General features: G+C 37.5%; 1 protein-coding gene across 1 annotated transcript in view; it reads right to left on the bottom strand.

Moving 5' to 3' along the window:
* The window catches only part of idh2 (isocitrate dehydrogenase (NADP(+)) 2), an 87,180-nt gene that overhangs the window by 11,556 nt on the left and 56,949 nt on the right, over nucleotides 1–18,675 (bottom strand). The window contains exons 2-8 of the mRNA XM_028823918.2: nucleotides 15,588–15,679; nucleotides 13,621–13,786; nucleotides 11,383–11,543; nucleotides 10,763–10,906; nucleotides 8,824–8,960; nucleotides 6,067–6,218; nucleotides 5,852–5,964 (exon numbers count right to left, since the gene is read on the bottom strand). Coding sequence (XP_028679751.2) covers nucleotides 5,852–5,964; nucleotides 6,067–6,218; nucleotides 8,824–8,960; nucleotides 10,763–10,906; nucleotides 11,383–11,543; nucleotides 13,621–13,786; nucleotides 15,588–15,679 — 965 coding nt within the window. The remainder of the gene's footprint in view (nucleotides 1–5,851; nucleotides 5,965–6,066; nucleotides 6,219–8,823; nucleotides 8,961–10,762; nucleotides 10,907–11,382; nucleotides 11,544–13,620; nucleotides 13,787–15,587; nucleotides 15,680–18,675) is intronic.

Below are 18,675 nucleotides of genomic sequence, written 5' to 3'. Positions count from 1 at the left end.
TTGAAAACACCAATCAAACTAACGATGACATCAAGTATTACCCAATCAAAAGTAGGAAAGGAGGCATCTTCATAAAATGCGTGTGGGATGATTTGCATGAGACGCTGCTTTAAAAAAAAAATGATAAAAAAAATATGGGATAAATCCCGTCCAGTATTGATTCAAAACGGGACGCGCAATTTCATTCTCAAACGCGGCACGATTCCGTATTTTAAAGGACGGGTGGCAACCCTACAGTGCCAGGTAACCACCCATACAATCAGATTGTGATTCAGACTAGGAATGCAATGAATGTAATTACCCCGATCTACATACAAGGCGAAAGTCTTGCAACATTCAAAGATGATGGTTTGTGATAAGTACACCATACAACATAAAAGAGCTTATGAAGCCTTGAACCGAAAAAAGCAAGATCTCAGAGATCGTAAAAAAAAAAAATAGGAGGTAATGTCGTTTTACTCGCTGTAGATTTTAGTCAAACATTACCAGTTATTCCACGAGGGAGACCAGCAGATGAACTCAACGCGTGTTTAAAATCCATGCTTCTCCCACGCTCGGTTCTCGGGTAGGTGCACCAAAAAATGTATACATTTAAGCATGTAATGGGCAAACAAAAAATGAGTGTATACCCGAAGGCACTGCAGTAGTACTTAATGTAACTTTACTTCTTAAATGTTAATGTTTTACTGTTTAATAATTTATACGCTTCTTATGTGTTGTTCAAATTCTTTTATCAAAATACCACTGACAGCGCAATGCACGATAACATGGAGTGAATACACCATACCCATCCGCCCACGGCTGCCCTGCTGTGCGCAGATAGGAGTTGATTCTATAATAAAATAAAATAAAGATAAAAACAGTAAAACAATCATCACCCATAAAGCGTGTGTGTGTGTGTATATATGTGTATATATATATATGTTGATATGTCGATGTGTATATGTGTGTGTGTATATATATATATATATATATATATATATATATATATATATATATATATATATATATATATGTAGATATGTATATATATGTGTATATGTATATATATGTTTATATGTGTGTGTGTATATTTTATATATATAAAACACAGCAACACTCATAACAATGACAACACAATTACATTGACAATCATGTTACGTTATTTTTAAAATGTTTCCTTTTTTTTTCATAACCTCTTTAACACACTACTTCTCCGCTGCGAAGCACGGGTATTTTGCTAGTATATATATATATCTCTATATATATCTCTATATATATCTATATCTCTATATATCTCTATATATATATCTATATCTATATATAGATATAGATATATATAGATATATATATACAGTAATCCCTCCTCTATCGCGGGGGTTGCGTTCCAGAGCCACCCGCGAAATAAGAAAATCCGCGAAGTAGAAACCATATGTTTATATGGTTATTTTTATATTGTCATGCTTGGGTCACAGATTTGCGCAGAAACACAGGAGGTTGTAGAGAGACAGGAACGTTATTCAAACACTGCAAACAAACATTTGTCTCTTTTTCAAAAGTTTAAACTGTGCTCCATGACAAGACAGAGATGACAGTTCAGTCTCACAATTAAAAGAATGCAAACATATCTTCCTCTTCAAAGGAGCAAACAAATCAATAGGGCTGTTTGGCTTTTAAGTATGCGAAGTACTGTGGCACAAAGCTGTTGAAGGTGGCAGCTCACACCCCCTCCATCAGGAGCAGAGAGAGAGAGAGAGAGAGAGAGAGAGAGAGACAGATAAAAAAAATCAATACGTGCCCTACGTGCTTTTAAGTATGCGAAGCACCGTGCAGCATGTCGCTTCACGAAGCAGCTGCACAGAAGGTAGCCAACGTGAAGATAATCTTTCAGCATTTTTAGACGAGCGTCTGTATCGTCTAGGTGTGCGAACAGCCCCCCTGCTCACACCCCCTACGTCATGATCATAGAAAGTCAGCGCAAGAGAGAGAGAGAGAGAGAGAGAGAGAGAGAGAGAGAGAGAGAGAGAGAGAGAGAGAGAGAGAGAGAAAAGTAAGTTGGGTAGCTTCTCAGCCATCTGCCAATAGCGTCCCTTGTATGAAATCAACTGGGCAAACCAACTGAGGAAGCATGTACCAGAAATTAAAAGACCCATTGTCCGCAGAAATCCACGAACCAGCAAAAAATCCGCGATATATATTTAAATATGCTTACATATAAAATCTGCGACCACAGCGCGTATTATGTATTAAATAAAACTCCTCAAATATATTGTGAGCACGGGGGCTGTTCGCACCCCTAGAGGACACAGCCGCTCCTCAAAAAACGCTGAAAGATTACCTTCACACTGCTCCCTTCTTTGCAGGGCTTACATGTGGCTGCTTTGCAAACGATATGCTTCCCGCATGGTGCTTCGCATACTTAAAAGATCAAACAGCACGTATTGATTTTTGATTGCTTGCTTTCCTCTCTCTCTCGCTCTGACGGAGGGGGTGTGAGCAGAGGGGCTGTTCGCATACTGGCCTAGAGGATACGAACGCTCCTCTAAAAAATGCTGAAAAATGCTTGCTCCCTTCTTTGCAGCTAATTTGTCCGGCAGTGCTTCGCATACTTAAAAGCCAAACAGCCCTATTGATTTTTGACTGTTTGCTTTTTTTTCTCTCTCTGTCTCTCTCTGACGCGCACTCCTTTGAAGAGGAAGATATGTTTGCATTCTTTTAATTGTGAGACGGAACTGTCATCTCTGTCTTGTCATGGAGCACAGTTTAAACTTTTGAAAAAGAGACAAATGTTTGTTTGCAGTGTTTGAATAACGTTCCTGTCTCTCTACAACCTCCTGTGTTTCTGCGCAAATCTGTGACCCAAGCATGACAATATAAAAATAACCATATAAACATATGGTTTCTACTTCGCGGATTTTCACCTTTCGCAGGGGGGGGGGGGGGGTCTGGAACGCAACCCCCACGATGGAGGAGGGATTACTGTATATATATATATATATATAGATAGATATATATATATATAGATAGATATAGATATAGATAGATATAGATATATATATGTATGTATGTCTATATATATATATATATAGATATATATATATATTTATGTAAGCTTATAAGTACTGCCTTACTTCTCTTTAAGAAAGGAAGATGTAATGATACTTGATTTAAACGATTCCATGTCTTGGTGGGTTTGCGTAGCTTATTGTCAATATCTTTACACCTGTTTTTAAGACTTATTGACTGAAACGGGCTTTCACGAAAAAAGTTAGGGCTTTGCTACAGGATACACCCTCCACAAGTTAAGGAAGTAAAAATAAAAGTGTATATTTCTGTTTTATTTAAACCTTTTAAGTTCGTATGCATTGCCCCATTTGGCTGTTTTAGTTTTTTTAAGATGACTTAACTAAAAATAAATTAATAGTTCCTATGTGTATACTACATATTTATCTATTTTACTTAGGCCTTTATTCCAGCAACTTGCAACATCTGAGGTACAATTTGTTACATTACTTTTGTTTTCTGCAGCACAGGCAGGTGAAGTGACTTCCTAAGGGTCACACAGTGGTGTCAGTACCAGGATTTGAACTGACAAGCTCCTGGTTTGCTGAAATATTACTGAAGAAAGAAAAAAACGAAAACGGGCAAATAGGGCTATGCATACAAATGTCCATCTATCCATTATCCAACCCGCTATATCCTAAATACAGGAGCCAATAAGTAGATATGTATATATACAGTATATATATATATATATATATATATATATATATATATATATATATATGTGAATGTATGTATGTATGTATGTATGTCTATATTTATATGTATATATATATATATATATATATATATATATATATATATATATATATATATATATATATATATATATGTAGATATGTAAATTTGTATATGTATATATATATATATATATATATGTATATGTGGATGTGTATATGTATATATATGTATATGTAGATATGTGTATATGTAGATATGTATATATATGTATATATGTTTATGTATATATATGGTTACATAACCTCTTTAACACACTACTTCTCCGCTGCGGAGCGCAGGTATTTTGCTAGTGTATATATATATGTATATATGTAGATATGTGTATATGTAGATATGTTTATGTATATATATGTTTACATAACCTCTTTAACACACTACTTCTCCGCTGCGAAGCGCGGGTATTTTGCTAGTCTATACTAATAAAAGGCAAAGCCCTTACTGACCGACTCATCACTAATTCCCCAACTTCCCTTGTAGGTAGAAGGCTGACATTTGGCAGGCTCATTCCTTACAGCTTACTTACAAAAGTTAAGCAGGTTTCATTTCAAAATTCTACGCATAATGGTCATAACAGTCGGCAACGTCCACCATGTTAAACTTTCTTATTTATGGCCCCATCTTCACGAAATTTGGTAGGCGGCTTTCCTGCACTAACCGAAACCGATGTACGTACTTATTTCAGTGGTATGATGCCACTGTCGGCCGCCATATTGAACTTTCCAACGGTCTTCGTTACTTATGGGCCCATCTTCAAGAAATTTGGTACGCAGGTTCCCAGCACTAACTGAATCCTACTTACGTACATATATACGTCCATAGCCTGCATCTTGGTCGCCGTGTGAGGTGGCGTTGGGTCCCCCATCCCCACGCCTCCCACATAGTTGGCTGCCTGCCTATATAAGGCCGTCCCTCGCTCTGGTCTCTTCATTCCCTTCCTTACTTCGCCACGGTATTCACGTCTCCCTGCTGATAACTGCAGCCTTTTTATTTAATCCACGGCTTCTCCGCTGTTTTATTGTTCGTTTATTACGATTATAGTTATTGTGTAGGTATTTTAGACTTAGTTTACATTGTTCAGGTACCCATTTCCTTTATCGTTCCAACCGTACACCCATTAACATGTCTATTGAGGTGATCGCCATCGATCAAAGAACTGTCACTTACCAAGTGGTTTCCATGCCCGGAGATGGCGACTGCCTTTTCCATTCTCTGTGTTACATACTGCACGGCCATATCAGGCTCACTCTTAATATCCGGAGGAACATTGTGTCTTATGTATTGAATGACTGGGACAGGTTCAAGGTGTGGACTGATGACGGTACAAGAGATAATTATACTAAACAGGAGCACTATAAGAGTGAAATGCTTAAGCCCTTCACCTATGGTTCTGTAAGTGAGTTGATGGCTGCCGCTGAATTGTTCGGTTGTCGCTTTCAAGTGTACCGAAATGGCCAAATATTTTACACCTTTGGACAACCGCCAATGCCTCTTAAACATCTTAGATTCACAGGTAACGATTTGAGTAGTGGACACTTTGGTATTTATGAATGTTTAAACTCTCAAAAGCTGGATGCTAAGTTATCGATGAAACCCATTTCAATTCAAACACCTCCAATTTCCAGTAAGGCTCTGCTTCGCAATGACAATTAATAAGTCTCAGAGACAGACCCTACAAAAGGTTGGCATTGATTTGAGGCAAGATTGCTTTTCACATGGCCAACTATACGTTGCATGCTCAAGAGTAGGCTCAGCGCACAGCTTGGTCATATTACAACCGGAGGGCCGAACTGACAACATGGTATACAAAGAGATCCTTAACAAATAATTATTGGTATATTTTCCCTCAGTTTAAAAAGGTTTACTTTTCTTCTTAATAAAAATTTTAAAGCAGTACTTCGCCGCTGCGAAGCGCGGGTATTTTGCTAGTCTGTCATATTTGGTCTCCTAACAGGAGAATGTTTTGAACTCCTATTCAGCTCTGCTTCCGTTGAGATTAAACTAGATAAAGGAGATGAAAACCAAAGGCTGATTACAAGGGTACAAAGAACAGAACAAATAAACTACTCACTTTTTGGTGTTCTCTGTAGTGACGGGTAACAGTGCCATGAGCAGCCTCGGCCTCAATTGTCTTACCATCAGGACATACCAATACAGATGTCATGAGACCCAAGGAGCCAAAGCCTTGAGGAAGAAAAGGATTGAAATTCAAGCATAATGATGGAAATGTTAAATAACTGATTACAATATGAAGACGGCTTTCATATCACCTACAATCTTACTTACCTTGTGCCAAAATATCAGACTGGACATCCCCATCATAGTTCTTGCAGGCCCAAACAAAGCCTCCAGAGGACTTCAGAACTTGTGCTACCATGTCATCAATCAGACGGTGTTCATACCAGATCTTCAGTTTATCAAACTCTGACTTGTACTGCCTGGAGAGGGTTCAAATGAACACATACAGTAGTCTGTTAACTGTTGGTCTACTGTACTTAAATACCACAGATGTTCACATGGTAAAAAAAATCCCAAATAAGAACCTTGGGTGCCTTTATCTTACTGTAACTCATTCTGTATTCTCTTAATGTCACATTATTTTGACTATTGAACAACAAACACGGTATTTACATACATTGTCCAAATAGCAACCCTATATAAGAATAATAAACAGGAGCGACACTGAAGATGAATACGACTCCAAACAACTCCTGCAGTTTGCACTCATTTCAGTTTCAAATCAAAATAATGGACAGCCAGAAAACTTTAAAAATGTCCGTTTTTCAAAAAGTTAGTTGTCGAATTTTCAAATAGTGTTTTTTGCAGTTTACTCATAGTGAAGTAAAAACTTTGCAGTTTGTTTAAAAAAAAAAAAAAAATAACACAAAAAAAAATTTTTTATATAGCCTAAAATCACACAAGGAGTGCTGCAATGGGCTTTAACACTAGAATTACCAGAAACAACAAAAAAACTCGTAAACCCATCCCATTTTAAATCCCTTCGCACCTCTCTGTCAGCGTCTTTTGTCTTCTAAATGTGATGATAAGCCCAAGCAGCCTGCTTTACCATCGCCCTATCGCCTCAGAACAGGCAAGAAGTTCTCCCAGTTCCTGCCTTGATTGATTATCTGGGTGAGACCTACCCAGAATTGTAAGGGGAAATAATTTGTTGTGTTTTGTGTCTATAACAATCTATGTAAACACTTCGTTAAAACAAAAACGTTTTTCATGTGTTAGTAATAAATAACAAAATGTAGACATGAACTGTATAATGTGTAAAGGCTGAAGTCCAAATATAAAATAAACACTTTCACAAATGGTCCAAGTACAATATGACAGCTTCCGTGGTGCAGTGGTTAGAACTGCCGACTTATAATCCAGAGGTCGTGTGTTTGTAACCAGCTCTCCCGTAAATTTACCATTTTGAGTAGTGAGCTACTCTTATTGTTAATATTATACAATAAAAATATACATTTTATTTGTGTCTGTAACAGCCAGTGTAAATTTATAGTACTTGTAAAAGTTAGCATTTTTTTCACTTTTATTCTCTCAGTCACGATCACGATACAATACAGGCAGCTTTGTATCACGATACAAAACTAACAGCACCCACCTTCCTGCCCCAGATTTGACGCTGTTAGTTTTTATCTGAAACTGGGAATAACTGATGATGTGAGCGATGTTTTCAGACAATGGAACTGGAAATTCTCTGATCTGGAGGGATAAAAGCTGACACACAAACGCTGGTGAATCTGCCTTCTTCGTATCTCAATGTCACTTGAATTTTTTTTTTAATTCAGTTTTATTGAGTGTTCCTGCTCACGCTGAATTAGTATGCACCTTATGGTCCATAATGTCAAAGCCGCACTGACAAAAAGCACAGACATAGGTATACATGATATTTGGAATAACTCATTTTATGACCTGTTGAGTACATTTTGGAAAACATTGTGGCACTAATGAAACGTTATTCATATTATTCATATTCATTCGCATGCCTTCTATAACATTAACAATAAGAGTAGCTCACTACTCAAAACGGTAAATCTGCGGGAGAGCTGGTTACGAACTCACTATCTCTGGATTATAAATCGGCCGTTCTAACCACTGAACCACGGATGCTGTTGTATTGTACTTGGACCTTTTGTGAAAGTATTTATTTGATATTTGGCCATCAGCCTTTACACATTTACAGTTCATGTCTACATTTTGTCATTTATTACTACAACGTGAAAAACGTTTTTTGTTTTAACGATGTGTTTACATAGATTGTTGCAGACAAAAAACACATCAAATTATTTCCCCTTAAAATTCTGGGTAGCTCTCTCCCAGATAATCAATCAAGGCAGGAACTGGGAGAACTTCTTGCCCGTTCTGAGGCGGTGTAGGGCGGGGGGGATTGGTATAGCAGGCTGCTTGGGCTTATCAACACATTTAGAAGACAAAAGAGAGTTGCGAAGGGATTTAAGATGGGATGGGTTTACAAGTTTTTTCGTAGGCTCTGGTAATTCTAGTGTTAACAAGCCCTGCCTTTTGACAGCCCCCCAGCCTTGACTCTCTAAGAAGAGAAGGAAAAACTCCCAAAAAGAAATGGAAGAAACCTTGGGAAAGGTAGTTCAAAGAGAGACCCCCTTTCCAGGTAGGCTGGGTGTGCAGTAGGTATCAAAAAATGGGGTAATTACAATACAACACATAGAAGAGAACACAAGTAAGTACACAGCAGAATTCAACAGTAGATATTACAATACTGGTTTGAAATAAAACCTTTTCAAACTCTGAAAATCCACTGCAACAGTATTTTTTTTCTTTCCTTTTATACAAATATGACCTGGCCTCCAGGAACTACTACCATGCTAACTCCATTTCAAATTCACTTTCTCATACTCACCTTTAGCTCCAAATCACTAATTTTTATCTGAAGACTTAAACTTGATAGAAGGAGCTCTTTAAGCAGAATACAATGATAAAGTAAGGAATGTTGTTTTAGTATGACATTGCAGTGTGTGCTCTATAACTACAAGCACAGAGGGAAGAGAAACTTACTTCTCAAAGATATCCTGGAAAATGTCCTTAAAGCGGCCATCATATGCCTTCAGGATGGTATTCTTAGTACTCATGTAGAGAGGCCACTTCTTCTGAATTGCGTATTGAAAGCAGCTGTGTGCGAAGCCGGTGATAGACTATAGAGACAAAACAAAAGTAACAAGTCATTGTCATGGCAAGTCAAGGTTTGTGACCCAGCTTAGGAGAGAAAGGGTGACATAAAGGTTACGCTTTACTCTGCAAAAAGCAGTAAATAACCTTGGAAATCAATATTTACCAATGTTTCCTTGGTCAGTGTCTACACAAGCACCACCAAAAAGCCCAAACACATAATTTTCTAAAATGTAACTCTAAACTAAAGTCAATAAAGCCTTTGTCAATTTTCATAAAGCACTCAACTCATTGAGTTTATCGAACTGCCCTGTGGGACATCAGATTTCATGGGACCCCCTCCAAGTTGCTGGATATCATGGCTGGCCTGTACACTGGTACTGTGGGTGCTGTGTACAGTGGAGGCAGAGCCTCTGCATTCTTCCCAGTTGATTCTGGGGGTTGTCAGTGGTGTGTTCTTGCTGCTACTCTGTTCAGTGCTTGCATGGACTGGCTGTTGGTCAGAGTTGTGGGGCCCAGCGGCTGTGGGACATCTGCTGGTGAAGAAAGATTCACTGATCTTGACTTTGCCGACAATGCTGTGATCTTCATGGAGTCCATGGAGGCTCTGATTGGGGATCTTGAGAGACTGAGTGAGGAGTCTGAGTGTCTGGGCTTGCGAGTGTCCTGGATAAAAACCAAGATCCAGGCCTTTAATGACCACTTGGACACAGTCATCAGCAGTGTGTCTGTCTGCGGAGAGAGTGTTGACCTTGTCGAGAGGTTTACTTACATTGGCAGTGACATTCATTTCTGTGGTGATTCTTCCTTTGAAGTTGGTAGACGAATTGGGACAGCATGGGTGTCATGAGATCACTGGAAAGGAGTGTGTGGCGCTCCCGGTATCTATGCAAAAGGACAAAAGGTCCAAGTCTTTAGAATCCTGGTGCTTCCTGTGTTGCTATATGGTTGCAAGGCATCGACAATATCCAGTGAACTGAGACAAAGACTGGACTACTTTGGTACTGTGTCTCTTCGGAGAATCCTTGGGTACTGCTGGTTTGACTTTGTGTTGAATAAGCGGTTGCTCACAGAGTCCCGAATGAAGCATGTTACCTGTATTGTGAGGGAGCATCAGTTATGGCACTATGGCCATGTGGCCATCCAGCTTATAAGATCCTCATTGTTAAGGACCTGAGCGGCTGGACCAGGCCAAGGGGAGGCCCACGTAACACCCGGCTGCGGCAGATAGATGGTCATTTCCGGAGGGTGGGACTGGACCGTGTGTCTGCCAACCAGGATCCCGAGTTGTTTTGTCATGTGATCGGGGAGGCAATACACTGTACTAGTGCATGCTCCCCAACCTGATCTGACAATAAAAACCTGAACTTTTTTCTCACTATCAGCAATCATCAAAAAGAACTGTTAAACCTATATGAATATTAAAATGATTATATACAGGCAAAGAACCATGCCCATAATGTCCTAAAAATATTAAGGTATACTAGTATTTTTGCAGTCTTCCAGATGACTGTATTTACAGAGTATCATGCAAAGGAACCGCCATATATATGCAGTTAAAGAAAACAGTCTCCCCATGTTGCCTCACTAGTGTGGCAAATTGGTGGGTGTGAGAAAAGGAGGTGTCAAAGGCATACAACCACTGTGAAAGTCAAATTCTTGTATTGTGCATGTACGTCAAGACAAGCAGCCCATTATTCAGGAAAAGGCTGTGGAGTTAGGAAAAAGTGCCAATACTAAGCAAATCTGCAGTTTCTCACCAAAGGAAAACCTACTGCCCACAACAGTGCAGTCTCTCCCAACTCTTTTAAGAACCCTAGAGACTCACCTCATCGGTGTTGTACATGCCCATTCCACAGCCTCCACCTGGGAAGTCAAATACCTCCCACTCCTGTGGGGTACTTCCATCTTTTGGAGTGAATACCATTTTGAATTGGCCAGGCTTATCCACCACAAAGTCTGTTGCTTTGTACTATGAGACAAACAATGAAAAGGTAAAGAAAATGGCAGTACAAAGAATAAATATTCTGGAGTAAAATGTACAAGTCCCAAATTCCAAACATATAAGAACTCTAGACACTCAAGGTTTTGCCCAATCTACAGACAAATGATGGCATGTCAATTCTACCATACATACAAGTCTTTATTTTTGTTTTACTATACTGCATAAACTTTACTACAGTTTTATAAATATCACTATTGTCTATATAAAACAGATCACTTTATAGTTTACAAATAACAGAAAGGAGATTTTAAAAGAAAGCCATGAATAGAAAGAACCACGACCTAATGAAAAAGTTTGTGTTTTACACCCATAACTCTTGAAAGAAACAGCAGCAAAAAATAGATGTTAAATTATGGACACTTCGAAAAAGCAAAGTGTGAAGCAACAGGGTGACAATGACAGGCATAATTCATAAAGCTGTAGTAATCATCATAAAGACATACCTGGTCACCATGTGCGTGTCTGCCGATTGTAATGGGTTGTGTCCAACCAGGAACAAGACGAGGAATGTTCTTGCAGATGATTGGCTCACGGAAGACAGTGCCCCCTAAAATGTTCCTAATTGTGCCGTTTGGGCTCTTCCACATTTTCTTTAACTTAAACTCTGGTATAAGTAAAAACACTTTGTTAAAAAAAAACAAAAAAAAAAAACAACTCCCAACTCCAAAGCTAATCTATTTAAGAAGCAGTGCTGACCACCTGAATTTTTTTTCACCTGCTGTCTTTAAATGTGAAGTCTATTAAAGTATTTGATCAGAATATCTCCAGATAGTCAGGCATTAGACTGGGCTTCTAAAACCATAAAAAGTAAATTACAGAATTTTCCCGTCTTCTTTTTCACTGTTAAAGTTTTGTCTATATCCAATAAACTTAATTTAAAACAATAATAATAATAAACAAGTCTTCACAAACCATTTTTTAAAAAAAATTCAGATTACAGCAATTCAGAGTTGTGGTTAGCCCAATGTTTTACAAGCAGATATACTATATCGAAAGGGTGCTTTTGAAGGCCGCAAATTTTAGAAATTAATTTTAATTATTTATAGCTCTACTTAGTGAGTCAACACATTACAACATATTCAGTTTACGCTGAACTGTTAAATGGAAAAGTGATTTGAAGTTTGTAAAGCTAGTATTTTTTTTTGGTGTTAAAAAACGTGATACGAGATGATATACTTGTCCTAAGAAATACAATGTGTTATATTATTTAAAAAAGTGTCTGAATCAGAAGCCTGTTACAGATCGGTTACAGCTTCACTGTTAAAGACAGCTACAAATCTGCCCCAATGTTACAGAAGATTTTCTTTATCTCAGACAGTTGGGTCACTTTTGTGTTCGCCAGTATGAGGGCCCTGGTTTGATCCCTGGTGGGAACATACTGATCAAGGTGGGTCTAATCTAAATGCTGCATGCCAGGAATGACATAGGTCACTTAACGACCTTGGAGTCAGATAAACCACCCACGACCCTAATCTTAACCATAGTGTAACCGGGCTTTTGATGGCCATTTTGTGACTGATGTTGTGGGCATTACGTGACTGACCTCATAGGTACTGCAGGCTGCAATTACATTCTGTTGAACTGATCTGGACAGACTATACCCTCAACAACTTCTAGTCCTCCTGGGGAATTCCCATTTTCTGCCATGCCAGTTTAGAGACAGAACCTGTACAATATGTTCTGGGACAGCTCCCAGTGGGCAATAACTAGAAGACCTCACAAGGGTGGTGCATGGGGGCAATCAAGCAACTCAACTGATATATGTACACAGACTCAAAGCTGTCATGGCTGCCAAAGGTGCATCTATTAAACATTGACTTGACTTATGTGATCAGTTATTTTGTTTTAGACATTTGTAATTGATTCAGGTCACTTTGCAGAGATCTGTTTTCACTTTGAAATCAGAGTCCTTTTCTGTTGATCAGTGTCAAAAAAACAAATTAAATCCACTATGATCCGATGTTCCAAGGAGGTGAATATCTTTTCATAGGCATTGTAATTCATAAACTGACTTCATTCATTATCAGGGCAGCACTTAAAGAGGAAGGCTTGAACCAACTACTGTGTATCAGTTTAATGTAGCTGGTAAACCTAACCGCACGTCTTCAGTGTATTTGAGCTAACCACTGCACCATCCAAGTAAAAAAATAAAACAAATAGACCTTTCAATTATCATTATCAATTGTCAATAAAGAATGACCAGTTTGCTTGTAATCTCTAAACCTACAGTTTTGTTTTTTGTACAGGTAATCTGGCTTCCCTCTCGTCCTACAAATATGGGTTACGCTGACATGTGTTGTGTTTATTTATTTGTTTTCTGCTGTATGGTTCACACAATGTTTTAACCCCCCAAATGTTCACAGTAGGTTTTTTGTTAACTGTAAATTACCACTGTATAAATTTGTGTATGTCTCTGTATATGCCCTGCCTTGCGTCTGATACTGTCATGACAGCATCTGACCACAAGTCTACGATATATAAAGCAAATTCAAAAACACAAGTGGATAAATGCAACAAAATTATGGTCGTAATTAACAGAAAAATTGATTTTGTTGAAAATTTCAATTTTCTGCTAATCTCAATGTGAAAAATATTCATTCCTTTTCTACTTTATAAACACATTTACTTCATTTGAAGATACAAAAGAGTTGAAATTTATCCAAAGCAAACTGAAATCTTACCCTCTACTCGGGCCTCATCAGGAGTAATGGTGGCACATTTCACAGCCACATTGTATTTCTTAGTGGCCAGTGCAGAGTCGATGGTGACCTGGTCATTGGTCTGGTCACGGAAGGGAAGACCCAAGTCAAAGTATTTCAGTTCTACATCAACGTTAGACAAGATAAGCTGGGGAAAAAAAAAAGACAAATTCAGTACATAATATGCCATCTCTTATAAATCAATCAATTTTGTCCATACATTTTTGCATCTGCTTATTCTTAAAAATACTGGTACATAGCAGGAACCACCCTTGACAGGTCACCAGCTCATTTCAGGGAATAATCTGTAACATACCATTTTACCATTTTAAAGTAACAATTAACCAAACATTTACCTTTTGGGCACAGACAGGAAAAACCAGAGTGCCAGGAAAGAAATGATCCTCTTAATCCTGTAGATGTGAGGCAGCAGTACTTATCACTACCCCATTATTATGATAAACCCTTAAAAACAGAATGATCCACAAATCTCTAGGCATAGTCACTGTGGAAATTTTAAATATTGTCTCCAGCTAATAATGCAGCATATCACCTTTTTAAAACCTGCACCCAGCCCCTCCACAGTGATATGAGCTGGGCAATAGAATACATTTGATTTTTCTGGTGGGTTGTGGATTGCCTTTGGAACGCAGCAACAGAACAACGCAAGGAAATAAAGAAATAGGAATATGCTCTAAATAATGTTCCTAATAGTTACATACAATTTTAAGGACGCGGACAGATATACACACTCATCATTTAATATAACAGCATCCAAACTTTGTTAATTGGACCCGAAATCATGACTTAAAAGGCAACAGTTTAATCAAAGCATGGGGTGCAAAAACGGTCTAAGAGAGTGTTACTAAAAATATGAAAAAATTCTAACCCAGAATAGCAAACCAAAAACATGATTTTAGAATTTTGGACAACTTGTTAAAAATAAAAAATTGAAATACACAAGCATTTCTAAGACACTTGAAATTTGGCCTGTGTGCATTGATCATCACTGAGATGTTTTGACACTGTGGTTAGAGTCCATCTGTGGTCAGCTCAATTGTATGAATGTAATAGGAAAGGCACCCACTTGTCTACAGAGACTGTTAAGCGTTTGCAACAACAGCTACAAAAAATAAAACTTTCAAAAGCTTTTAACTACATATTTCTCAAGCAATGGTCTAATGTTTCACACAAACAATATAAAGCTACATTCTAGCATATTTCTCCAGGACAAAACAGCTTAAGGATAAAGAGCATTCTCCTATCTCTACATTCATCCACCCTCTGACAACTCCAAGGGGGACCACTATGATGTCTGTCTACCAAAAAGGTCCCCAAGGCAAAACTGTATGCACACAAATGATAAAGCAAGGCATGATTTATAACTACCATTAAACATTTTGACAAAGAAAAAAAAGGTATTAACTTGTTTTATACTGAATACAAAATAAGCCACTGAAAAATGATATTCAAATATAATTGTACATTAAAATACTTTCATACATTATAGCTGACCATCATACATTTATATTCCCTGTAATACTTGGTTTTATGAATTTTTAAAACTGTTTTTGATTTTCAAAACTTGAACTTAACTTTGCTAAATGTATTCCTTTTTTGCAGTTATTTTAAAATTATTATTTCAAGGTGCCTGCTATTAGCTTTGATGCTCAAAAATCTAAAACGTAAAACCTTTACTTTTTAAAAAAATTTAATTTTACATAAAATGGATTATTAACAATAAGTACAATTTATCAAGAGAGCCAATGTAACTTTTACACATACAAAACAGCCATGTTTCATGATCAGAATAAGAATACTTCAATATACAACCAAAAAGTCATAACAGTCATCACCTTTTACAGTAATTAATAACTGTAAATAGAAATTATGTAGGACATAGAATTATAAAAAAAAAAAAAAAAAGATGCATACACATATTACCATACCTTCTCCTTGATGAATTCCCAAATGATCCGTGTCATTTCATCACCATCCATCTCCACCATTGGCTGAGATACCTTGATCCGTTTATCAGCATCTGGGGGAAAACACACAAGAAATCCATTGATATTCTATCCCTGCTCAATCCGTTTTAGGAAAGGCTGAGATCTGACACAAGGCAAGAATCACACTTGGAAAGGAAAGCAGTCCACTGAAGGACAATCTCATGGCATAGTCCTCTGGTATACTCTGTCACACCAGGTCAAGGAACAGTCACCAAAACATCTCCACAGAGATATTGTAATGTCTAGTCTTGCGTATCATCAAAGTGTCTTTCCAAGATGATCTGGTCTCGATCGCTTCACTCAAACCCACCCCCCATCCCTCCCCTCAGAGGCGTGCTACGCGAAGTGGGGGAGCTGAACATGTGCTAAGGAGAAGTGGACAGATCAGCTACTGGCTCTGTGCTGCTTCTGCCAAGATGCCTGTTCTGCATGTCGCTCTGCGCAGTGATTATTTAAAAGCCTGTACAGCAAGCCTGGTCTCCCTGCCAAGATTTTTTTTTTATAATAGAGAGATGTTACTCATATCCTTAGCCTGACATCCACATATCATATGTGTTTACAAAGTGTGTTTTAATAAGTTTACATGTGTTTAAAGCGTGTGGGAGGGGTATTTTAAGGCTTAAACTATAAAAAAAAATGTTTATACTGTCTTTCTATATCGCGGATTTTCACCTATCACTGATGGGAATGTAACTTCCGTGATAGGTGGGGGATCACTGTACTCTGATTTGGCTGATAGTCTATCACAGTGCACACTCACACATGCTAAGCTGATTTACAGCTACCAGTCAATCTAACAGAAACTAATTAACTAGGAGAAAAAATGGTGTGTGGAGAAATGTGTTGTTGATTTCAAAATATTACTCACACTATAATTCAGTTAAACCAAACTACTGTCATTGATGAGAAATGACTTCAACACTTCTATTCAATGACAATATGTTAATGGACCTACAACAGTTTAGATTTATCTTTATATTCTGCTAGTTCTAATTAAGGTCTCCCATTTGCTACTGTCAGCGTATGCTCCTAACCTTTCTGCTGAAAAAAATTAAGTGGTATTTATAATACAAATTAAAATGTTTCACTTGTTTAAGGTGGTACTGTTATATTAGATAATTTTTCTAAAGAACAAAAAAAGTGGTTTGGGATTATTTCAGTTTAACAGAATAATAAAGCAATGACCACTGAATAATCTATAAACTGTGTTGTTCAATCTGTCAACTCAAAACAAGCTATTCATGGGTGAGGATTTGCACTAGTCTTTAGGCAATATGGCAGTTGGAGAAAACTGTAGTCCAGCAGGGCTTAAGCAAATGACAGGAGGAAAACATCTCTGAAAGCTTGAGTCAACTCTAAGGAATAGTTTTCTAGTCTTAGTCGACAGAGTCACACACAATGAATAATTTTAAAACTGAATTAGACACAGGCTGCGCACAGAAAGATATTGAATGCTTTCTCTCAAGTACTGACTTCAAGTCATTATCTGAGAATACAACTATATGATCGAATTCAAGGCACATCTTTAGATACTCAATGAATATGTCTTTACAGAAAAACTGGCATAGTTTTGAGATATCTCCTTTAACAGAGAGGGTAGTATAAAATAGAGATTCATAATGCATCAATGGTGTGAGATTAGTAAAGTGAACAAAAAGGTTTATATGCAAACGTCTCTTACTTGCATTTAATGAAAGAAATGTTTTGTTCATAAACATTAGACAAAGTTTGTCAAAAATTGTAAATATTACTGACATAAAAATCTCTACAAAATCTCAATGCTGTGCACTTTCACTTTTTTTTTCACAATATCTTGTATATATAGTTAGCCATGCAGATGGGGGCTCAGAGCTAAAAGACTCTCCCCAGAGACTCAAAAAAACAGTGCCCAGTAATAAAAGTGAAAATTACACTGAGCATCATGCTGTCTCTGCTTTTTGGACATGGCCTCTAGATGTTCCACATAAACAAAGATAGAGTTTGGGTAAAAGTATACTGTTAGTGATATGTTAGTATATGTTAGTGAGATTTTACTTGACATATTACATGATTATTTACAGTCTAATACAAATCTTGAAATCAATATGTAATAAGGACCTACACATGCTGTATGTGAATTGTTACGAGACATGAAGACAAATGTTTAAAGCTCGATATACAGTACGTGCCAAAGTGTTATATGGAAACAACATACTTTAGCTTAAGTTAGTCTTAAATCTTGGAATTTTGGATACATTTTTCATTGTGTTTAACACATATGGATGTGATTAATCAAGATTACCTAATGTTTAAGTTTGTTATTTTAAGTTATAATGGGCTAAACCCAACAGGGTACACAGAGAATATGCAAACTACAGGTAAAGCACCACAGTAATCAAGAAGTAGTAGGCAGTACCACCGAAAGTGCCACCATGCCTTCTTACACAAAATACACTCAATATAAAAACGCATGTTCAGTTGTTAAATGAAAGGGGCTCCTAGCAAAAATGATGAGAGACTAAGATTTTTTAAGCCAAAGGGATTTCTCTTCTGCGAGTAAAAGAAACAAACAGCTTTCTGCCATATTCCAGAAAAGCCTGGTTACATCCTGGCTGAAACCTGTTACACATCACAACTCGCATACTTTGGCTCATTATTCAACTGATATACTGTGACTATGTGCATATTTTAATACTCCAACGCATTATGTAAGGTTAAGATCTAATTTTTGTGCTTCAAATCTTTCCTACCATCCACCAACTTTACCTGAGAGCAGTTGTTAAAAAATCTCATAATGCCACGATTACTTACAAAGAAAAGACACTGGGGTATACCAGAATAAATGTAATTACAGTGATCCCTTGCTATATCGCGCTTCGCCTTTCGCGGCTTCCCTCTATCGCGGATTTTATATGTAAGCATATTTAAATATATATCGCGGATTTTTTGCTGGTTCGCGGATTTCTGAGGACAATGGGTCTTTTAATTTCTGGTACATGCTTCCTCAGTTGGTTTGCCCAGTTGATTTCATACAAGGGATGCTATTAGC

Source organism: Erpetoichthys calabaricus, chromosome 17, assembly GCF_900747795.2.
Source record: "Erpetoichthys calabaricus chromosome 17, fErpCal1.3, whole genome shotgun sequence".
Classification (NCBI taxonomy): domain Eukaryota; kingdom Metazoa; phylum Chordata; class Cladistia; order Polypteriformes; family Polypteridae; genus Erpetoichthys; species Erpetoichthys calabaricus.
Note: the sequence above shows the minus strand (reverse complement) of the source record. Positions and strands in the feature narration are given on the sequence as shown.